General features: G+C 41.7%; 1 protein-coding gene and 1 long non-coding RNA gene across 2 annotated transcripts in view; both read right to left on the bottom strand.

The window, feature by feature from the left end:
• Nucleotides 1-96: 96 nt before the first annotated feature.
• Nucleotides 97-1,094, bottom strand: LOC111961198 (uncharacterized). Its single transcript, XR_002876974.2, has 3 exons — nucleotides 1,043-1,094; nucleotides 576-631; nucleotides 97-245 (listed from the first exon to the last, which is right to left on the bottom strand). It is a non-coding gene; the product is annotated as an uncharacterized lncRNA (long non-coding RNA).
• Nucleotides 1,095-7,185: 6,091 nt separating this feature from the next.
• LOC111961052 (anoctamin-1) overlaps nucleotides 7,186-25,311 on the bottom strand; it is a 43,699-nt gene continuing 25,573 nt past the window's right edge. Inside the window, exons 3-5 of the mRNA XM_023983178.1 lie at nucleotides 14,772-15,119; nucleotides 10,952-11,050; nucleotides 7,186-7,341 (exon numbers count right to left, since the gene is read on the bottom strand). Coding sequence (XP_023838946.1) covers nucleotides 7,186-7,341; nucleotides 10,952-11,050; nucleotides 14,772-15,119 — 603 coding nt within the window. The remainder of the gene's footprint in view (nucleotides 7,342-10,951; nucleotides 11,051-14,771; nucleotides 15,120-25,311) is intronic.

Genomic DNA, 25,311 nt, shown 5'->3' with positions numbered 1-25,311 from the left:
TTAACATCAGTGTGGTCTATTAACATCAGTGTGGTCTATTAACATCAGTGTAGTCTAACATCAGTGTGGTCTATTAACATCAGTGTAGTCTAACATCAGTGTGGTCTGTTAACATCAGTGTGGTCTATTAACATCAGTGTGGTCTGTTAACATCAGTGTAGTCTCCTTAGGAATGCCCATATGCCCATATTCATGTCACTCACCTTCCTATCATTGGGCTCAACGTTTTCACCATCCAAATCTCCCTGCAAAACAAATAAACAGAGATCTTGTTATTCGTCCAGATAAGTTTTCAACGTGTCTACTCAATGTGACTCGTCATGACATGTTTGACTGCACTCAACAACGTCTATTAAAACATCTACTAATCACATACAGTCCAATTGGCAGTTAACTTTATTGTATAGTCAGCACTCAGCAGTGGAATTGACTCCGATGTCTCATATGTCATTAAACAGATGTATGTGTGGTGTCCACGGGGGTTGGGAATACCATAAGACAGCAACAAACAAAAAAAAGATGTAAAGATGTATTTTATTGTAAACACAATTAAGCAGATTGCAATGAGTACTCACATCATGTAGTGGATAGGCATCTGTGTAGACTCCACTCCCTAGCAGGCTGGTGAACCCTAGAGACAGAGACACCGGGAAGTTGTACTGCGTTTAAAAATCCAAATGAAATACCTACTAATTCTGCTGGTCTTTAGTTACTGCATTAACTAATGGCTGGTACCAGCAGTGCTAGTGTCAACCCAGAGGAACCATTTTTAAAAGTCTAACGGCCAATTTGAGAATCTGAGTTTAGGCTATGTGAATATTCCTGTGATACTGTAACATTTCACACAAACAAGCACACATTTTACAGGCATATACAGTAGGTTATAAAATAGACACATACACACACAAATACAGACACACTCAAACACGTATTATTGTGCAGGACACATACTGCATGTAGTGCATAAGGCTCGAACTACACAGAAGGGAAAAGCCCTCCTAGACATTGAGTATATAAAACAAAGCAGACTCTTATAACTTACCCATACTATACTTAGCCTTTGTGCATTTTGTACGCTTCAATACTTCAAAAACCTGAAAAGATAAGAAGGGAAGAACTAATTGTACATACAGAATAGTACATTCCTCAAATCAAATCAGATGTTATTGGTCACATACACGTGATTGGCAGATGTTATTGGTCACATACACGTGACTAGCAGATGTTATTGGTCACATACACGTGATTAGCAGATGTTATTTCGGATGTAGGCGAAGAGGCTTGTGCTTCTAGCTCCGACAGTTCAGTAATATTTAACCAATTAAAATATTAACCCAAATTACACAACATACTACCCAATACAACACAAATCCTACAAAAACCACATTCCTGTTTATGTTTCTCATGAATAAAACTGAGGATGAATCTACTGTAATTAATGGTCTCAATGGTCTCAGTCTACAGATTCTACCCAGTCGAACATTCTACATTTCTACCAGTCTACGAAGTCTACGTCTACAGTCATACATTCTTTACAGTCTACTGTCTACCAGTCTACAAGTCTACTGTCTACCCAGCCTACAGTCCTACAGTCACAGGTCTACCCCAGGTCTACATTCTTACAGTCTTAACATTCTTACCAGTCTTACCAGTCTACTTCTACAGGCTTTACTGTCTAACAGTCTTACAGTTCTTACATATCTACATTCTACAGTCATACAGAAGTCTAAACAGTCTACCAGTCTACATTTCTACAGATCTACCCAGTCTTACAGTCTCAGTCTTACAGTTCTACAGTTCGAAGCTACAGTCTACGTGTCTACAGTTCTACCAGTCTACAGTCAATACAGTCTGCAGTCTACAGGCTACAGTCTACCAGTCTACAGTAGTCTACCGTCTACAGTCATACAGTCTACAGTCTTTACCATTCTACCTGTCTACAAGTCTAACAGTCTACAGTCTACATTCTACATTTCTACAGTCTACAGTCTACAATTCTCAAGTCTTACAGTCTATAATTCTACAGTTCTACATTCTACCATTTTAACCAGTCTACCAGTCTACTGTCTACAGTCTACTTCTACAGTCATCCGAGTCTCCCAAGCTCTACACGTCTCCCAGTCTACATTACTCAAGTCCTACAGTCTAATTTCTACCAGTCTACATTCTACATTTCTACAGTTCTACAGTCTACGATCTTACCCAGTTATTGTTTTTACAGTCTCCAGTCTCCAGTCTACAGTCTCCAGTCTACTGTCTACAGTCTACATTCTACTGTCTACAGTCTACATTTCTACCAGTCTTACATTCTCAAAGTCTCCAGTCTACATTCTACAGTCTTACATCTACATTCAATACAGTCGACAGTCTACAGTCTACATTCTACATTCTACATGTCTACATTCTCACAGTCTACAGTCTTACATTCTACAGTCTACACTACATTCTAAGTCTACATTCCTACATTCTACAGTCTACCAGTCTACATTCCTCAAGTCTACAGTCTACATCTACAGGTCTACAGTTCTACAGTCTACATTCTACATTCTCCATCATCCAGTCTACAGTCTCCAGTCTCCAGTCTACCAGTTCTCCAGTGCTACATTCTACAGTACTACATTCTACAGTAACTACAGTCTCCAGTCTACATTCTACAGGTCTACGTCTACATTACTACCAGTCTTACATTCTACAATTTCTACAGCTCTTACAGTCTACATTCTACATCTCTACAGTCTACAGTCTACATTCTAACAGTGTCTACAGTCTAACATTTACCAGTCACATATCTACATTCTACAGTCTTCCAGTCTACATTCTACATTCTACAAGTCTACAGTCTACATTCTACAGTCTACAGTCTACATCTACAGTCTAACATGTCCTAACATTCTAACAGTCTACGTCTACCAGGTCTTTCCAAGTTGTACAGGTCTTACATTCTGTACAGTCTACACTTCTACATCATACAATATCTACAGTTCTCCCAGTCTACCATCTTACAGTCCTCCGGCCTCCAGTCTCCAGTCTCCAGTCTACATTCTTACAGTCTACATTTCTACAGTCTACATTCTTACAGTCTACAGTCTCCAGTCTCCAGTCTCCAGTCTACATTCATACAGTCTACAGTCTCCAGATCTCCAGTCTCCAGGTCCTCCAAGTCATCCAAGTTTCCAGTCTCCAGGTTCTACCAGTCTCCAGTGCTCCAGTTTCCAGTCTATGATTCTACAGTCACAGTCTACATTATCTACCAGTCTGACAGTCAGGGTTACGAACGGGACGAACACAGTGACCCACCTTGACTATTGAAAGCTGCTTTTGTTTACTATCACAAAGAAAGGAGTCATCTTGTCTGGATTAAATCAAACCTGTTATGAAGAAAACCACGCACGCACGTCACGCACGCCGCAAACGCACCGACACACACACACACACACACACACACACACACACACACAACACCACACACCACACACACCACACACACACACCACACCACACACACACGTCACACCACACACTCCACACACACACACACCACACACACCCACACACACACCACAACACACCACCACCACACACACACACACAACACACACACACACACACACACACACAACACACACGGAGAGAGAGAGAGAGAGAGGAGAGAGAAGAGAGAGAGAGGATGAATGAGAGAGAGAGAGAGAGATAGAGAGCGAGAGGAGAGAGAGACGGTCAGAATTAACTGTATACAATAAGGGCAGGGTTGTTCTTTGCACCATCTACCCACATTATAACCAGACACTTCTTGTGTTAGTGAAGTATCAGCATAAATAAATCACTTTCCTGCTTTAACACAAAGATTAATGAACCTCTTAGAGAGGATGTCTGTGGTTTAGAGCAGCCCGACCCAACTGGGTCCCTGGATCAGTTCCTGTGTCTTGCCAACTGCCAATGTCACTGTCCGTTGTTGTTGGAGTTGGGAAGACAGCACAAAAAGAACAGACTGGGACAAAGGCTAACCCGCCCAGAGACCAGAGGGCCTTAAATGTCCTTAAAGGTCTTACAGGACCTGTCATAGAATAACCCATGGGGGATTGATCGGTAAGCATAGTTTACAGCAGACCAGCATTAATAGATGGCAGGGTGGAATAGCATAGTTTACAGCAGCCAGATAATTAGCATAGGCAGGGTTGGGATAGCAAGTATACAGCAGAACCAGATTAATAGATAGCAGGGTTGGGATAAGCGAGTAGTTATACAGCAGACCAGATAATAGATGGCAGGTGTGGAATAGCCATAGTTACAGCAGATCCCAGATTAATAGATGGCAGGTTGGAATAGCATAGTTACAGCAGGACCAGATTAATAGATGGCAGGGTTGGGATAGCATAGTTACAGCGCAGAACCAGATTAATAGATGGCAGGGTTCGGATAGCATAGTTTACAGCCCAGACCAGATGAATAGATGGAAGGGTTGGGATAGCTAGTTTACCAGCAGACCAGATTAATAGATGGAGGGTTGGAATAGCATAGTTACAAGCCAGAACCAGATTAATAGATGGCAGGTTGGGATAGCATAGTTACAGCAGACCAATTAATAGATGGCAGGGTTGGGATAGCATAGTTACAGCAGACCAGATTAATAGATGGCAGGGTTGAATAGCATAGTTACAGCAGACCAAGATTAATAGATGGCAGGGTTGGGATAGCAAGTTACAGCAGACCAGATAATAGATGGCAGGGTTGGGATAGCATAGTTACAGCAGACCAGATTAATAGATGGCAGGGTTGGGATAGCATAGTTACAGCAGACCAGATTAATAGCTTCCAGTGTTAGGGCAATAGCTCAGAATAGACGGCCGTCCAATCTCTACACCAAATAAACCAACAAAACAAACTGTGACAGAAATAACCCTGTTTATAGCTCATGCCTTTACAGATACTTTAGTGTGCTGTTTGAGTAAGATTCAAAGCTGATAGGCCCTTTCTTTTATAACATTAAACACAACCTCATGATTATTTGACTTCTGCTTCTGGGCTCGATCATGCAGTGTGAGCTGGTATGTAAGTCTTTGCGGGAAGCTTTACACACGATTACGGGTTCAAGTTCGGCCCTCTGTATTTTCAAGGAATGGTTTACCATCCGCTAAACTGTTTCACAGTTATTATTGATAGTCTGTTGTTGTACAAGCCGTCAGCCCTTCAGACCTTCAGCTATTGTTCTGTTCTGTTGTCAATGGGTGTCAATGGGTATGCCACATACTATACCGTACACCACTACAGTAGTCAATTAGATTATGTGCATTAAATTCCCGTAAACAAAGATGGATAGGCGCAGGAATGTAATTTTAGAGAAGAGTTTTGTATATGTGATTGGAAGACATACTGTATATAGTGATGCATATAATCCCTCAGAACAACGAATATTCCTTCAGCTATTTTTCTTGCCTGTCCTTAATGTGTGCGAACAGGCATATGCCACCACATGCCATATCATATGCCACTAGACATTTACAGTACCAGTCAAAAGTTTGGACACACCTACTCATTCAATGGTTTTTCTTATTTTTACTACGTTCTAAATTATAGAACAATAGTGAAGACATCAAAACTATGAAAGAACAGATATGGAATCATGTAGTAACCAAAAAAGTGTTAAACAAATCAAAAATATATTTTATGTTTGAGATTCTTCAAAGTAGCCACCCTTTGCCTTGATGACAGCTTTGCACACTCTTGGCATTCTCTCAACTAGCTTCATGAGGTAGTCACCTGGAATGCATTTCAATTAACAGGTGTGCCGTGTTAAAAGTTACTTTGTGGAATTTCTTTCCTTCTTAATGGATTTGAGCCAATCAGTTGTGTTGTGACAAGGTAGGTGTGGTATACAGAAGTCAGCCCTATTTGGTGAAAGACCAAGTTCATATAATGGCAAGAACAGCTCAAATAAGCAAAGAGAAATGACAGTCCATCATTACTTTAAGACATGAAGGTTAGTCAAGGACTTTGAACGTTTCTTCAAGTGCAGTCGCAAAAACCATCAAGCGCGACGATGAAACGGGCTCTCATGAGGACCGCCACAGGAAAAGAAGACCCAGAGTTACCTCTGCTGCAGAGGATAAGTTCATTAGAGTTAACTGCACCTCAGATTGCAGCCCAAATAAATGCTTCAGAGTTCAAGTAACAGACACATCTCAACATCAACTGTTCAGAGGAGACTGCATGAATCAGGCCTTCCTGGTTGAATTGCTGCAAAGAAACCACTACTAAAGGACACCAATAAGAAGACTTGCTTGGGCCAAGAAACACGAACAACGGACGTTAGACCAGTGGAAATCTGTCCTTTGGTCTGATGAGTCCAAATTTGAGATTATTGGTTCAAACCGCTGTGTCTTTGTGAGACGCAGTGTGGGTGAACAGATGATCTCTGCATGTGTGGTTGCCACCGTGGGCATGGAGGAGGAGGTGTGATGGTGTGGGGGTGCTTTGCTGATGATACTGTCTGTGATTTATTTAGAATTCAAGGCACGCTTAACCAGCATGGCTACGACAGCATTCTGCAGCGATACGTTTAGTGGGACTATCAATTGTTTATTAACAGGACAACGACCCAACATACCCGCAGGCTGTGTAAGGGCTATTTGACCAAGAAGGAGAGTTATGGAGTGCTGCATCAGATGACCTGGCCTCCACAATCACCCAACCTCTAACCAATTGAGATGGTTTGGGATGAGTTGGACTGCAGAGTGAAGGAAAAGCAGCCAACAAGTGCTCAGCATATGTGGGAACTCATTCAACACTGTTGGAAAAGCATTCCAGGTGAAGCTGTTTGAGAGAATGTCAAGAGTTTGCAAAGCTGTCATCAAGGCAAAGGGTGGCTACTTTGAAGAATCTAAAATCTATAATATATTTTGATTTAACACTTTTTTGGTTACTAACATGATTCTATATGTGTTATTTCATAGTTTTGATGTCTTCACTATTATTCTACAATGTAGAATATAGTAAAAAATAAAGATAAATCCTTGTGTGAGTAGGTGTGTCCACATTTTTGACTGATATTGTACATTAAAAGTGCATTAAATGTCCTTGAAACCAAGATGGTTTGGAGCAGGAATTGAAGTCCATATGTTAAGGTACATTTATACAGTCTATACAGTCCTGTATACCCTATATTATCATAAGATATAAAGTATATACTCACAAGTGTTGTTTTTCTCTGGAGAACATGTAGGAGAGATGCTTGACATTTTGTGTCCTGTTATCCTCCACGTTGGGATAGAGAGGTTCTGTTGCTTTGTTTACCAATGTGTTGATCTTCGCCCCAACACCCGTACTCTGCTTCATTTCATATACCTACAATATAAAGATATATCTTCAGTTTATATAACTACACTATCTAGATATACCTTCAGTTTATATGCCTACAATATAAAGATATACCTTCAGTTTATATAACTACAATATAAAGATATACCTTCAGTTTATATACCTACAATATATAGATATACACTACATGACCAAAAGTATGTGGATACCTGCTCGTCAAACATCTAATTCCAAAATCCTGGGCATTAATATGGAGTTGGTCCCCCCTTTGATGCTATAACAGCCTCCACTCTTCTGGGAAGGCTTTCCACTAGATGATGGAACATTGCCAAAGGTGTTCAATGGGTTTGATGTCAGTGCTCTGTGCAGGCCAGTCAAGTTCTTCCACACCGATCTTGACAAACCATTTCTGTATGGACCTCACTTTGTGCACGGGAGCATTGCATTGCTGAAACAGGAAAGGGCTTTCCCCAAACTGTTGCCACAAAGTTGGGAGCACAGAATCGTCTAGAATGTCATTATTGTTTTTGTTGCACTGCTTTGCTTTATCTTGGCCAGGTCACAGTTGTAAATGAGAACTTGTTCTCAACTGGCCTACCTGGTTAAATAAAGGTGAAAAACATTTATTTATTTCTATTATTGTATGCTGTAGCGTTAAGATTTCACTTCACTGGAACTAAGGGGCCTAGCCCAAACCATGAAAAACAGCCCCAGATCATTATCCCTCCTCCACCAAACTTCACAATTGGCACAATGCATTCGGGCAGGTAGCATTCTCCTGGCATCCGCCAAACCCAGATTAATTCGTCGGACTGCCAGATGGTGAAGTGTGATTCATCACTCCAGAGAACACGTTTCCACTGTTCCAGAGTTCAATGGCAGGAAGCTTTACACCACACCAGCCGATTATTGGCATTGTGCATGGTGATCTTAGGCTTGTGTGCGGCTGCTTGGCCATAGAAACCCATTTCATGAGGCTCCCGACGAATAGGTCTTGTGCTGATGTTACTTCCAGCACTCGCGGTTCAGTTCTGTGAGCTTCTGTGGCCTACCATTTCGCGGCTGAGCCGTTGTTGCTCCTAGACTTTTGATCATAGCAGCTCTAGCAGGGCAGAAATTTGACGAATTTACTTGTTGGAAAGGTGTTATCATATGATGGTGCCATGTTGAATATCACTGAGCTCTTCAGTAAGGACATTCTACTGCCAATGTTTGTCTATGGAGATTGCATGGTTTGTGCTCAATTTTATACACCTGTCAGCAACGGGTGTTCCTGAAATAGCCGAATCCCTTCTATGCTCGCTCCGAGGCAAGCAACACTGAGGCATGCATGAGAGCATCAGCTGTTCCGGACGACTGTGTGATCACGCTCTCCGTAGCCGACGTGAGTAAGACCTTTAAACAGGTCAACATACACAAGGCTGCGGGGCCAGACGGATTACCAGGACGTGTGCTCCAGGCATGTGCTGACCAACTGGCAGGTGTCTTCACTGACATTTTTAACATGTCCCTGATTGAGTCTGTAATACCAACATGTTTCAAGCAGACCATAGTCCATAGACCATAGTCCCTGTGCCCAAGAACACAAAGGCAACCTGCCTAAATGACTACAGACCCGTAGCACTCATGTCCGTAGCCATGAAGTGCTTTGAAAGGCTGGTAATGGCTCACATCAACACCATTATCCCAGAAACCCTAGACCCACTCCAATTTGCATACCGTCCAAACAGATCCACAGATGATGCAATCTCTATTGCACTCCACACTGCCCTTTCCCACCTGGACAAAAGGAACACTTATGTGAGAATGCTATTCATTGACTATAGCTCAGCGTTCAACACCATAGTACCCTCAAAGCTCATCACTAAGCTAAGGATACTGGGACTAAACACCTCCCTCTGCAACTGGGTCCTGGACTTCCTGACGGTCCGCCCCCAGGTGGTGAGGGTAGGTAGCAACACATCTGCCACGCTGATCCTCAACACTGGAGCCCCCCAGGGGTGCGTGCTCAGTCCCCTCCTGTACTCCCTGTTCACCCATGACTGCACTGCCAGGCACGACTCCAACACCATCATTAAGTTTGCAGATGACACAACAGTGGTAGGCCTGATCACCGACAACGACGAGACAGCCTATAGGGAGGAGGTCAGAGACCTGGCCGGGTGGTGCCAGAATAACAACCTATCCCTCAACGTAACCAAAACTAAGGAGATGATTGTGGACTACAGGAAAAGGAGGACCGAGTACGCCCCCATTCTCATCGACGGGGCTGTAGTGGAGCAGGTTGAGAGCTTCAAGTTCCTTGGTGTCCACATCACCAACAAACCAGAATGGTCCAAACACACCAAGACAGTCAGGAAGAGGGCTCGACAAAGCCTATTCCCCCTCAGGAAACTAAAAAGATTTGGCATGGGTCCTGAGATCCTCCAAAGGTTCTACAGCTGCAACATCGAGAGCATCCTGACTGGTTGCATCACTGCCCGGTATGGCAATTGCCCGGCCTCCGACCGCAAGGCACTACAGAGGGTAGTGCATACGGCCCATTACATCACTGGGGCTAAGCTGCGTGCCATCCAGGACCTCAAAACCAGGCGGTGTCAGAGGAAGGCCCTAAAAATTGTTAAAGACCACAGCCACCCCAGTCATAGACTGTTCTCTCTACTACCGCATGGCAAGCGGTACCGGAAGGCTTCTCAACAGTTTTTACCCCCAAGCCATAAGACTCCTGAACAGGTAATCAAATGGCTACCCGGACTATTTTCATTGTGTGCCCCCCGCCCCACCTCTTTTTCGCTGCTGCTACTCTCTGTTTATCATATATGCCCAGTCACTTTAACTATACATTCATGTACATATGTACATACTACCTCAATTGGCCCGACCAACCAGTGCTTCCGCACATTGGCTAACCGGGCTATCTGCATTGTGTCCCACCACTCACCATCGCCAACCCCTCTTTTACGCTACTGTTACTCTCTGTTCATCATATATGCATAGTCACTTTAACCATATCTACATGTACATACTACCTCAATCAGCCCGACTAACCGGTGTCTGTATATAGCCTCGCTACTGTTTTTCACTGTCTTTTTACTGTTGTTTTTATTTCTTTACTTACCTATTGTTCACCTAATACCTTTTTTTTGCACTAATGGTAAGTAAGCATTTCACCTGTTGTATTCGGCGCACCTGACAAATAAACGTTGATTTGATTTGAATTCACTAATTTGAAGGGGTGTCCAAAACCTTTTGTATATATAGTGTACCTACAATATATAGATATATATTCAGGTCTACTACATGATTCCATACGTGTTATTGATATACATATGTGTTATAGATATACATGTTTGTGCCCAGGATGTTAACCAGGGCACAAACAGGTCAGAGAGAATGAGAATGACTAGCATCAGGTCTGTGTCTGAAAACGTTACTAGCTGTCAAAACCTTGATTCCTCTGTCATTGTTTCCTCTGTCCTTGTTTCCTCTGTCCTTGCTTCCTCTGTCCTTGCTTCCTATGTCCTTGATTCCTCTGTCCTTGCTTCCTCTGTCCTTGTTTCCTCTGGTTTCTCACCTCCCTCTCAAAGCTCATTGGAGAAGCTTGTAACCGTTACATGTCATTCAACAGTTAACTTACTTTTTTCGTGGGCATCTTGAGCTTCATAAACTCTGCCTCTCGACAGAGCACATGCCACGGAGCATGGATCTTCACGAAACCCACACCTGGAGTTTTAGTCTGAAATAAACATAAAACAGATTCATTTCATAAAATAAACTTCATTTCTTGAACAATGAATGGAAGTTTAAGGTTTGGTTGGCAAGTACTGAATGCCCAACCCTTTGGATATTATGTCCCTTTGAATGCTAGACCAACAACAGTATATGACATGACAGCATCAACATTAGAGGTATGTATAAAGGCAACAAACTAAAAGAATGAAAGAAATGCATGTGTTTATCTCTTGTCTTTAAGGAAAGCAATACATTCATCTGGATGACAGTTGGGTAAACAACTGTCTCCGAACAAATCCCTCTTCTATAGTCCGTTCAAACAAAACAATGTCTGGGAACTGAAGGCTACTTACTGTATGGCACAGAGACAAAGAGACACCATGGGAAATCATGAGAAGAATCAGCTACCCTTTTTTAGAAACACGTCATTATCATTACCATGATAACGTAAGCATTTGAATCTAGGGCAATGACAAAAAAAGTTCAAACTAGTACCAACACAAATAGTATTCCACAGTACTGTATGTATGTTGAACAACATCAACACAGGAGGGATTCACTGTGAAGGCTTTGATGCTGCTGTCACCCAGTTACCCAGATATGACCCTCATGATATCATTTACATGGAATCAGTGGTTACTGAGATACTCATTCACCCACTGACATGGTACAGCACAGAGCATCTGTTCCAATGTGCAGCTCCTCCTGTGAGAAGACACGCATGGCTAGCAGGGGATGGCCTCTAACTTGATCTCAAATTTTAAACAACCAACTGTTACAGGCTATCTCAGTTTGTATTGTCTTCAATAGAGCTAAGACAAGCATCATTAGTAACAAGGGACGCAGAATCTTAAACAAAACACAGTCTCTAACTTTGATCTCAAACCCTTGAACAACCGACTGTCTTAACAGCCTTTGTCACTTTCTATCATCTATCAGCCAGCATCATGTTTGTTGTTGATACAGATCATCAGTCTTTGCATAACATCTTATGAAAGTACCTTGCTACTTGACATGCCTCTGTACTGTGTACTGTATGTCAAGCGACAAATGTCACCATGTCTGAAACATTAGGAGTGACATTTTCAACAACTCACGACGCGGTGGTGTTATCTATAGGCTGAATCAGTTTGAGTACACAGAGCAGCATTTAATCAGAAGTGATTTAGGAATGCAGCAGTTCGTTTGTGAGACTGTATCATGTATCCTGTTCCCACCATCACATTGTAAAACACACAGCCCCCTCATGGACACAGTTAGAGGTTTTGATAGAGGCCGTGTTGGATCAGAATGTGGTTGTGTAACTGGCCTAACTAAAGGTACGCGGTGCAGCAACCCTGTCTGCTGGTCCTACTTCATTTATACTAGTTTTCTTTGGCCCAACAAACCTTAATAACAAGTGATGCTGCAACAAGTATGGAATTTAGGCGTGCAGATCTAAAAGACATCTAGTCAACTGTAATGTAGTCAGACATCACATTGCATTCTGGTTCGAGAATCGGAGACAACTAGAATGTTCTAGAAACATAGAGGGTCAAGGTTAGTTCATATGGGTTTCCTAGCAGAATTTTGCATTAATCACATCACTGTTTGAATCTCAAACATTGACACTCATCCCATCACCACCTCTGCTTCCTTCCTTCCCACTTCAGTCCCGTCCCAGTGTCCCTCCCTCTATTAGATACAGATGTGAATTACTCCCACTTAAATGTCCTCTATAGACAGATTAGTATAGTCAACAGCACTTTAATGATCTATAATACTTAGGTCGCCTATTTTAAATCAACTAACTCCACAATGGATGGACGGTGAGAGGGAATGATAAAATACCTAAACATTACTCCCCTCTCTCCGCTAAGATCATAAGACAGAGATTATTCTGTATGTCTTCCCCCACAGTGAACAGTCTGACACGATAACCACATGGGAAACACTTTGGGAATAGAATGATGGCTTGAATGCAATTTGGGGACAAAATGGAAAATTATACCCAGATGATTTATAACACAGTGAGTGTATGGCACCCAGAACCAAATCTCGCGTGTACCCTGCCTTGTAACAAAAGTCCACAAAAATACTAGACATATGACATAATTTATATCTCTCTTTCTCACACACTTAATTGAAAACATGAAAACACTCTGTATGTGTGGAGTGTGTGAGAGTTTGTGCTGCTCTTAAAGAGTACAGTCAAGGTATTCTGAGTGATCTTCCAGCTGGCATCGCCACACATTAGTTGCCTGGCGCTGTGTGTGTGATTGTGCGTGTGTGTTTGTGTGTGTCTGTGCATGGTGTGATCCTTCCACAGAGTCCTGTCCTGTCTGTCCCTGACTTGGTAAAGAGACCTACCATGGCAGCTGTCATCTTGCCATCCTCAGCACTTGGACCGACTTGGTCTCATATTACTGGACTTCACCCTCATGACATCCTCAGGTCCTGTCCATGACAGGTTACTGTTGGTCAACGCACCCAAAGACTACTACTAGAACTACACAGGGCTTTTCTTTATTCATTCACTCTCATGACATCTAATCCAACAAGTTGATTCAATGGCTGCCATACTTTTTGATTTTTTTTTTTACAAGAGATTCATCTTTTGATCCTGATCAGTGATTTTGAATTCAAAATGCATTGGCTTTGAACAAGAAAAATAAAGCATAACACTGATACTAATTATGTAATGTTTAAAGGGGCAGTGCAGTTAAAAAACGAGATTTCCCAATTTCTTTATGATATTTTCACACTATGAGGTCGAAATGACACTAAAACTGTGAAAATTTGGATAATGCCCATTTTGTGTAAGAGCTGTTTGAAAAAAAATCCTGGAATTCCCAGCCTGTTCAGGTGGGATGGAGATTTTGGCCCAGATCATGACATCACAATCTGATCTGATTATTGTAACCAAGGACCAGTCAGTTTTTATTTGCATATGTATCCTCCTACTTTGAAGGGGTAATCAGGGTAGTCTCTAGAGTCTAAACCAATGGTTCTCTAATGGTTTTTCCTCAGGACCCAAATTGGACCAGGTTACAGTAGCTTGCGAAAGTACTTACCCCCCTTGGAATTTTTCCTATTAGATCTTATTTAGGGGCTTCATAGCAAAGGGGGTGAATATATATGCACACACCACTTTTCCATTTATTTATTTTTTGAATTTTTTGAAACAAGTGATTTTTTTCTTTTCACTTCACCAATTTGGACTATTTTGTGTATGTCAATTACATGAAATCCAAATAAAAATATATTTAAATTACAGGTTGTAATACAACAAAATAGGAAAAACGCCAAGGGGGATGAAAACTATTATAAGGCACTGTAAATCCAACAAACAAACAAACCAATGACAGTAGCCAGGCAGGTTAAAAGGTTACCCCGGGTTACCCCAGTTACCCTGGTTACTGCTGAAAGTCCTGCTAGCCCTCTATAGGCCGGTTTCAGCTGGTGTTGTACCAAAGTACAATGTATCTTTTGTATACTGTTACATGGTGGGGGCTCCAGGCAAACTGGCTGACCTAAGCCCAAAGACAAAAATACCCCTGATCCACCAGCCAGCTGGAAAACAAAGACTGTAGAGGTGCAGCGGTGTTGTGTTGTGTGGAATACTCTCCCCTCTCTGCCCTAAGCTAACTCACAGCTAACGCTAGACCTGACTGGACATTGCTGATAATATCGTGTGGGTTTGGTCAAAAAGAACAGAACAGAGAAGCCGTAGAGAAGCAACTCACATCCTCATCCTTCTCCAGCTCCATGCCCATATCCCTCAGGTTGCCCTCAAACTCCTCCCGGTGGAGGCGCTTGTCGTCCACGTGGTAGTCCATGCTGTGGACTTGGGAGGCCACCTCCGGGTCACCTCTGGGCTGCGGGGGCGGGGGTCGTCCCAGCCTGGCCGTCCCGCGGCGGAGGCTCCGTGTGAAGGCATTGTCGGTGAAGCGGGAGGACTGTCGGTTAGAGCGGGAACTGCTGGGCTTTTTGATGTGGTAGGTGAGGATGTAGTCCACCCGCCTCTCTCCATCCTGGAAGTACAGGCCATGCTGACATCCTGTGTTCTCCTCAGGTGTCAGGCAGTTCAGGAGCTGGGGAGAGAGGGGAGGGCTGTGCATTAGAGGGCTGCTTGGGCTAGCTGCCTAGCTGAATCATGTGCATGTGTGTGTGTGTGTGTGTGCTGTGCAGCTTTTGCCATTTGTCGTGAGAGGCACAGCATGGTTAATGAGCCAGTTAGACTACAGGGGTCAAGGTGGGGTCAAGCTAGTGCCAATAGGGCTCCTAAGGAATTGAGTTCCCCTTGGGGAAGTGATCACTCTCAGTGACTTAGAGCCCGAATGCTGATTTCCAAGGCAAGCAGTATTGATAATTATTAACATGTATTAACATTTTTATATAAAAAAAAGTATTGTGCTGCTACTCTGTGTGTGTACAAACAATTAAACAAATATTCCTGCTGCTATATTTTATGATTTATCATTCATTTATATGAAAGGTGTCTATAGTTATAGTGTTAAAATCTATTATTGTACAAAATTCAATAGTATTTTCCTGAACATATATCACAGCAGAGAAGGTAGAAATACATTTTATAATCATAACAATCAGAGATAAACGGAGAATAAAATATTGAAAAAATAAATGTAGGATTTTGACAATACTGTAATATGCCAGATTTCTCATCTACTGTCTCCCTGCAAACCAGAAAACATTAAACTATTGAGAGAAAGCTCTTCTTCACAAAGAATTGCAATCTAATACTGTGGCTTGTTTAAAAGAAGGCGTCTTATATAGCCATTATAACATTTTTAAAAATGTACACGAATAATCAAAATTCCTATATATCCACTTGGATATTTGTGTCATGATTATAACAAAATGTATGACATACTCATGGTTGATCCGGTTTCAGTCGGATATGTACAGTATATGACATACTCATGGTTGATCCGGTTTCAGTCGGATATGTACAGTATATGGCAGGTTTTCAGAGGGATATAACAAATGCTGAAATCCAAGCTTGTTTGACCATTAATGTTTGAGTGACCAAAACTCTTTGCTTATTCCTGACCTGGTGGTCCAATATTGTTGCAATAGTCAGTATTATCATTAGATACATCCAACAGTGTTATCTCTGGAACATCACCTACGGAATTATAGAAACAAATATTTGATTTTATGTGTTATGAAGAACTGCATATAATGCTATCTGCCACTATCAACATATAGTATTATTTACCCAAATGGCAGTTACATGGAGCAATGTTAAGGCCTTCCTGAACTACAGTAGCTTATTTCAGCCAAAATGATTGGTGATTGCTTGTGTGTGTGCAGACATCTGGGTGTTTCCTGTGTTTGGGTGAGCAAGGCTGACTGACACTGATCTGGGTTGGTCTTATGACTTATCACTTGTAATAATATTGTCCAATATTCCTGCAGACTATTTTGATAGCACTGACTGACCCAACTGATTTTCTATTTTTAATCACAATATGTAAGAAGTGGATTGTGGCCCGCCCCACATTAATATAATCACTTAATTCAATGACCTAATTTGACAATTCCACCCAATTCCATACTCTACCTCACATGCTCCTGAGTTGCGCAGCGGTCTAAGGCATGGCATCTCAGTGTTAGAGGCATCACTACAGACCCTGGCTTGATTCCAGGCTGTATCACAACCGGCCGTGATTGGGAGTCCCATAGAGCAGGCACAATTGGCCCAGTGTCGTGCGGGTTAGGGTTTGGCCGGGGTAGGCCGTCATTGTAAATAAGAATTTGTTTTTAACAGACTTGCCTCGTTAAATAAAGGTCAAATAAAGGGTGAAAATCTAAGACACTGTTCCATTTGTACCACTGCCTGGGGAAGATTTTAGGAGGCACTCACTACTGATGTGGGTTATGTGAGGTTATGGGGTGAGTGGAGTATGTTGAGACATTCAGTATCAATCCATCAAGGGAAATATAGTATTCTTTCAAACAAAGACATTACACAACAAAAAAAAAAAATGGCGGCAACAGAGAGCGTTGCCTCGCTTCTAGCTCTTAGGAAACTCAGTTTTTTCACAAGCATTTCGCTACACCCGCAATAACATCTGATAAACACATGCATGTGACCAAATTTTGTTTATTTGATACACTGAGAGTAGAAAATATTAGGAACACCTTCCTCATATTGAGTTGCACCCCCATTTGCCCTCAGAACCGCCTCAAGTCGTCGGGGCATGGACTCTACAGGGTGTTGAAAGCATTCCACAGGGATGCTGGGCCATTTTGACTCCAATGCTTCCCACTGTTTCAAGTTGGCTGGATGTCCTTGATACACACGGAAACTGTTGAGCATGAAAAACCCAGCAGGGTTGCAGTTCTTGACACACTCGAACCGGTGTGCTTGGCACCTACTGCCATACCCCGTTCAAAGGCACTTAAATATTTTGTCTTGCCCATTCACTCTCTGAATGGTACAAATACACAATCCATGCCTCAATTGTCTCAAGGCTTAAAAATCCTTCTTTAATTAACATCTCTCCTCCCCTTCATCTACACTAACTGAAGTGGATTTAAACAAGTGACATCAATAAGGGATCATAGCTTTCACCTGGATTCACCTGGTCACTCTATGCCATTGAAAGAGCAGGTGTTCCTAATGCTTTGTCCACTCAGTGTATATTTCAGGGTGTTGTGTGTTCCTGGAAATAATCAGAATTCATGTAAATATTACAGTTTTGTTTTTGATTAATTTTAAGCATCTTTTAACATAGGCTTAACACCTAACAAACACTTTTAACATAGGCCAGGCCCTGTTGTTACCTAATATCCCAGTGATAATGGCTTGCATTACACATGGGAAGAAACCACTTCAATATGTACAACTTGACATTGGCTCAACCATTGGCTCAACTTACTCCATGGTCATTGACTCAACTTACCCCAAGGCAAACATTTTGACTATATTAGCCCACACAGCTACAAGGATGCACTTTCATGGTAGGTTTAGGACCTCAAATTGAAGGTTATAGAGCCTCCAACGGAAGTATAGAACAATATAAAAATGTTCTACTTTGGTTTAGATACAAGCATCACGAAACCTCTAACACAATAAATGTATTTGACTTGGTGAAAATAATTTTTGGGGACCTAACTTGCTTACCACTTTTTCCATGTGGTTTCTTCCTTCACATTCGCCATGAAATGATGGCCTCTACCTAAATATTTGGTAAAACAATAGATTTTGTGTATGGTTTCCTAAAAACAAGGTGGCTCAACGTACCCTTTTGGCTCAAATTACCCCACTCTCTATCGCTGCTTTCATGACCAATTAGTTAAGTTCTCTGTGGCAGCTAGCCCGCCAGATGTGGAGTAGGGCTGCGTGTCATAAATTAGTTTGTTTTTGTTTACGTTCCAAAAAAGGTCCACTTTTCACAAACACACATACACACACACCTCTCTTGTGCATAGTTCAATTCTTCACAGAGCTGCATGTGTAATGTGGGACAAGCTGAAGCAGAGCTAGCATAGGGCGGGCTATGGGTGCAGCCATGGATGTAAGATCCTGCAGATATTTTGAAAAACAAAAATGTCTATGGTCAGGTTTTGACTATAGGCTTCTTTGAAGCAAGGTAAGACATGCCTCGTAATAGGCTATGAAGTAAAACTTCCAGGTTTCAAACTATTAAGTAGGCCTACAGTATATGTTTTCAACATGCAGACTGCCTCCAGCTCAGACTACAAGGTTGCTGACGATAGCCTACCATATGCCTGCACTCAAATGGCAGTTGCTTAATATTAAGAGGAGTTGACAAATAAATTGCCTCTTTTTAACAGTGGATATCTGTTGCATGTAGAAATGTTGCGCAATGAGTGGGCTTATCAGAACACATGTTTGATCCTCAACACGGGGACCCCTCAGGGGTGCGTTCTTAGTCCCCTCCTGTACTTCCTGTTCACCCACGACTGCGTGGCTAAGCACGACTCCAACACCATCATTAAGTTTGCTGACAACACAACAGTGGTAGGCCTGATCACCGACAAAGATGAGACAGCCTATAGGGAGGAGGTCAGAGACCTGACACTTTTCCCCCTCAGGAGACTGAAAATATTTGTCATGGGTCCCCAGATCCTCAAAACGTTTTACAGCCGCACCACCTGGTATGGCAACCACCAGGTATGGCAACTGCTCGGCATCTGACCGTAAGGTGCTACAGAGGACAGTGTGTATTGCCCAGTACATCACTGGGATCAAGCTTCCTGCCATCCAGAGCCTATAAACTAGGTGGTGTCATAGGAAGGCCCCAAAAATTGTCAAAGACTCCAGTCACCCAAGTCATAGACTGTTCTCTCTGCTATCGCATGGCAAGCGGTACCGGAGCACCAAGTCTAGGTCCAAAAGGCTCCTTAAAACCTCTTCGGGCTAGGGCGCGGTATTTTCACGTCAGGAAGAAAAGCGTGCCCAAAGTAAACTGCCTGCTACTCAGGCCAAAAAGCTAGGATATGCATATAATTTGTAGATTTGGATAGAAAACACTCTACAGTTTCTAAAACTGTTATAATTATGTCTGTGAGTATAACAGAAATTATTTGGCAGGGAAAACCCCAAGGGCAAACCATCCAGGATTTTTGTTGTTGTTGAGGTAACAGTGTTTTCAATGGGTTTCTATGTGGATCTAGATTTCTAAGGCACTTGCTTGCAGTTCCTATCACTTCCACTGGATGTCAACAGTCTTTAGAAATTGGTTGATGTTTTTCCTTTGAGAAATTAAGAAGTAGGGCTGTTCAGAACGAGGGTTGAGTCTAGTGTACTGTTGTGGTTGGGGCGTGCGACCTGAAAGCTCGCTCCACTTTGTTTTTATCCGCTATCGAAAGCAGTTAATCCCGTCTTAAATTTTATCGATTATTTACGTAAAAAAATACCTAAAGTTGTATTAGGAAAGTTGTTTGAAATGTTTGGATCAAGATTACAGGTAACTTATTAGATATTTTGTAGTCATGTTGCGCGAGTTGGAACCGGTGTTTTTCTGGTCAAACGCGCCAAATAAATTGACATTTTGGAGATATAACAACGGAATTTATCGAACAAAAGGACCATTTGTGATGTTTAATGGACATATTGGAGTGCCAACAGAAGAAGATCTTCAAAGGTAAGGCATGAATTATATAGTTATTTCTGAGTTTTGTGTCGCGCCTGGCAGGTTGAATAATGATTGTCATGTGTTTGTTTGATGGGGTGCTGTCCTCAGATAATAGCATGGTATGCTTTCGCCGTAAAGCCTTTTTGAAATCTGACACAATGGCTAGATTAACAATAAATTAAGCTTTAATTTGGTGTATTGCACTTGTATGATTGTTAAATATTTCAAATGTTTTATTTTTTATTTAGCGCTCTGCCATTTCACCGGATGTTGTCGAAACGTTCCGCTAGCGGAATCCCTAGCCGTAAAAGGTCAGCTTCTACCCCCAAGCAATAAGACTGCTGAACAATTAATCAAATGGCCACCTGGACTATTTACATTTACATTTTACATTTGTTTTTACACTGCTGCTACTCGCTGTTTATTATCTATGCATAGTCACTTTACCCCTACCTACATGTACAAATTACCTCGACTAACCTGTACCCCTGCACATTGACTCGGTACCGGTACCCCCTGTATATAACCTCGGTACTGTTATTTTATTGTGCTACTTTTTAGTAATTTTTTTACTTTCGTTTATTTTGTAAATATTTTCTTAACTCTATTTCTTGAACTGCATTGTTGGTGTTGGGCTCGTAAGTAAGCATTTCACGGTAAAGTCTACACCTGTTGTATTCGGCGCATGTGACAAATAAAATTTGATTTGATTTGATGTGCTGTGAGAGTGATCTCTCATTGCGCAACAGGTGATATTCCGCTCAAACTGGGCTCTGTATGAAAATACACACAAGCCCATTTAATTCCCTATAGACTGATGAGCATGACTGGTCACATTTATTTTTAGTGGCTGACTGCCTAACATCCTAATTTGCAATTTGCATTTATGATAGGCCCGATCAGCAACGCATTTGGTCAGACGGGCCCCTGGAGAACGCCCCGCCCCCTCTGTGCTGAGACTAACTCCACGCCTGGGAACAAGACAGTACAACGTGTCAGACGTCTACACTAGATACTTGTTCTGTAATTAGCCTACATGATAATTATCTCTCTACAAACTGCCAAACCAGGTCAAGCCATTTCTCAACTATATTGAGATAAAAACCTTACAAAAAAGTTATAAAGAATGGATTAACAATAGGCAAAATAGTGTAAATGTAGTTGAAAAAGATATTCAGGCTATTACTTAACCCACTTGATGTGTAAGTAGGTTTTTCAACTACATTTACACTAAACAAACATAAGTCTGACTTCCACCTATTATTTTCCAACAAATCAATCAAATCAAAAGCGTAAGCAAGTGAAATAACTGCCAAACCTATCTTTACTATAAAAACATATAGCAAACTGTTATGTGATGAAGATTTCCCCCTGAGATAGTTAGTCTCAGTCTCCTAGTATGTAAACACATTATGTAAATCCATACATACTGTGTCTTTGTCATTCTACTCACTTGAAATTTGCCATGAAAAATCACATCCTTTAAGAAGTGCCTGGGCTTGCTAGCTGTAGCCGCTGCGTCATGAAGCAGTGAAGTCCCTGAGCTCTCTGGTGTTTCTCCAGCCATCTTCCCATCACTAGGCGAGCGCTGCCACATACTACTGCTATCAAACACAGCTCTCTCTCTCTCTCTCTCTCCCACTCTCTCTGTCACCGTCCACAGCGTTGAACCAAGCCAAAAGTCTCCCTGCTACAAGACCTAGTACTTGTTACTTGAGAAGAGTCTGAGAGTCTGAGATGCCAAGTAGCTAATATTAGACTTGATCTGAATGCGACAAGGTGCCCTCTCATTTCCCAATCTCTCATTACATATCACAGGTATAAGAGATATTCCCATCTTCTTCAGGGTCTGCTAGTCATTCCGAGGTTAAGGTTAAGCTGTGTTACATTTCATTAGAATGTAAACATTGGCCCAACCAATACAAACATTCCCCTGAGAGGGTCCTCAGTGAGAGATTGTGTCATCGCAACACAGCGACGGTGTACCACTTCAGATGTGGCACTGGATACGCTCTGTTGAACAAGGGGTATAAACACCTCTAATGCTGTGTATATTCACAAGATCAGTTGGACTAGTAGAACCACAAGATATTACAGTGATTAACAATGTCAATTGGTACTTGTGTTATCAAGTGAAATTGTAAGTAAATTCCAACAGGTGGGGGGGACGGCCCCCACAATAAGTAGGGGTTGATTGATGCTCAATGTTAAATTCAAATCTTCCTACCATCACATCTAAGCCAATATGACACCAATGTCAATGGTGTCCAATAACTCCAATAACTCCTTTATTGGAGTAACACAACACACGTATCTCGTCATGATCCGTTCAGCTAGTACCAAGAACCATATACAGGATTTTTGTCAGGGTCGTTAGGAAAAAATGCAATGTCTTGCAACCACCTAGCTCAAATTCTTGGTGTACGATTAAAACGAGACTATAGCATCCATACGGTGACCATTGGACTTACCATTTGTCGGACTGAATACGTTTGTAAGTAGAACAGTTTTGATTAAATGTATAATTTATCGCTCTCATGTGCCCCTAGAGACGAAGCGTTGCGCTAACTTTTTGTAGCATTTCTGTCAATGCTAACATATTTTTCTTAAACCCAGTCCAAAGTACTTAAGTTGCTGGTAGCTAGCTAGTAGCAAGCTTACTCTCAAGAACCCAAGGCAACCGAAGGCATTTTGTCTTATCCCAAGGGTTTTCAGCCATGTGAACTACAATGTTTTTAGGAACTTATATAAATTAATAAAAAATGAAAATCTGAAATATCTTGAGTCAAAAAGTATTCGACCCCTTTGTTATGGCAAGCCTAAATAAGTTCAGGAGTAAAAATCTGCCTAACAAGTCAAATAATAAGTTGCATGGACTGACTCTGTGTGCAATAATAGTGTTCAACATCATTTTTGAATGACTACCTCATCTCTATACCCCACACATACAGACCAATTATCTGTAAGGTCCCTCAGTCGAGCAGTGAATTTCAAACACAGATTCAACCACAAAGACCAGGGAGGTTTTCCAATGCCACGCAGAGAAGGGCACCTATTGGTAGATTCATGTTTTTTTTAAAGTAGACATTGAAAATTCCTTTGAACATGGTTAAGTCATTAATTACACTTTGGATGGTGTATTAATACACCCAGTCACTACAAAGATACAGGCATCCTTCCTAACTCAGTTGCCGGAGACGAAGGAAACCACTCAGGGAATTCACCATGGCCAATGGTGGGCCAATGGTGACTTTAAAAGTTACACAGTTTAATGGCTGTGATAGGAGAAAACTGAGGATGGATCAACAACATTGTAGTTACTCCACAATACTAACCTAAATGACAGAGTGAAAAGAAGGAAGCCTGTACATACAAAAAATATTCCAAAATATGCATCCTGTTTGCAATAAAGCACTAAAGTAAAACTGCAAAAAAAATGTGCCAAAGTAATAAGCTTTATGTCCTGAATACAAAGTGTTACACGGAACCCAAACCGGCTGCGTGCTTGCACCATCGTGCGCTATCGTGCATACATGTATTTTGCCCCCTCACTCCAAACGCGATCACGACACGTAGGTTAAAATATCAAAACAAACTCTGAACCAATTACATTGATTTGGGGACAGGTCGAAAAGCATTAAACATGCATTAAACATGTATGGCAATTTAGCTAGTTAGTTTGCACTTGCTAGCTAATGTTAATTTGTCCTATTAGCTTGCTGTTGCTAGCTAATTTGTCCTGGGATATAAACATTGAGTTGTTATTTTACCTGAAATGCACAAGGACCTCTACTCCGACAATTAATCCACGCATAAAACGGCCAACCGAATCGTTTCTAGTCATCTCTCCTCTTTCCATTCTTTTTCATCTTTGAACTTATATGGTGATCGCATCTAAACTTTCATTGTATTACCACGACAACCGGCAACAAAGTTCATCTTTCAATCACCCATGTGGGTATAACCAATGAGGAGATGGCACGTGGGTACCTGCTTCTATAAACCAATGAGGAGATGGAAGAGGCAGGACTTTCAGCGCGATCTGCGTCAGAAATAGGAATGGCTTCTATTTTAGCCCTTGGCGCGCAGATGCTCATTGGCGCGCGCGAGCTGTGTGGGTGCAATAATTGAATAACATGGATTTCTAAATTTATTTTGCGACGTTCACGCACGCGACGTGTCCGGTCTGGTCAGCATGTTATGTTTGGGGCAAATCCAACACAACACATCACTGAGTACCACTCTTCATATTTTCAAGCATGGTGGTAGCTGCATCATGTTATGGGTATGATTGTCATCGGCAAGGACAAGGGAGTTTTTTTTGGGATAAAAAGAAACGGAATAGAGCTAAGCACAGGCAAAATCCTAGAGGAAAACCTGCTTCAGTCTGCTTTCCAACAGACACTGGAAGACAAATTCACATTTCAGCAGGACAATAATCTAAAACATAAAGCCAAATTTACACTGGAGTTGCTTACCAAGATGACATTGAATGTTCCTGAGTGGCATAGTTACAGTTTAGATTCAAATCAGCTTGAAAATCTATGGCAACACTTGAAAATGGTTGTCTAGCAATGATCAACAACCAATTTGACAGAGCTTGAAGAAGTAAAAAAATAATAATGTGCAAATATTGTACAATCCAGCTGTGCAAAGCTCTTAGAGACTTACCCAGAAAGACTCACAGCTGCCAAAGGTGATTACAACATGTATTTACTCAGGGGTGTGAATACTTATGTTAACAAGTTATATCTGTATTCCATTTTCAATACGTTTGCAAACATTTCTAAAAACATGTTTTCACTTTGTCATTATGGGCTATTGTGTGTAGATAGGTGAGGATAAAAATAGATTTAATCCATTTTGATTACAGGCTGTAACACAACAAAATGTGGAATAAGTCAAGGGGTAAGAATACTTTCTGAAGCAACTGTAAACATAAAGTATTGATCAGTATGATCATATTACAGAATCATATCCAACCCCACCCATCCAACATGTCTCTATCCAACCCCCAACCCCACCCATCCAACATGTCTCTACCCAACCACCCAACATGTCTCTACCCAACCACCCAACCCCACCTATCCAACATGTCTCTATCAACCCCACCCAACCCCACCCATCCACAACATGTCTCTACCCAACCCCCCCA

The sequence above is a fragment of the Salvelinus sp. IW2-2015 genome, linkage group LG4q.1:29 (genome assembly GCF_002910315.2).
Source record: "Salvelinus sp. IW2-2015 linkage group LG4q.1:29, ASM291031v2, whole genome shotgun sequence".
Classification (NCBI taxonomy): Eukaryota; Metazoa; Chordata; class Actinopteri; order Salmoniformes; family Salmonidae; genus Salvelinus; species Salvelinus sp. IW2-2015.
Note: the sequence above shows the minus strand (reverse complement) of the source record. Positions and strands in the feature narration are given on the sequence as shown.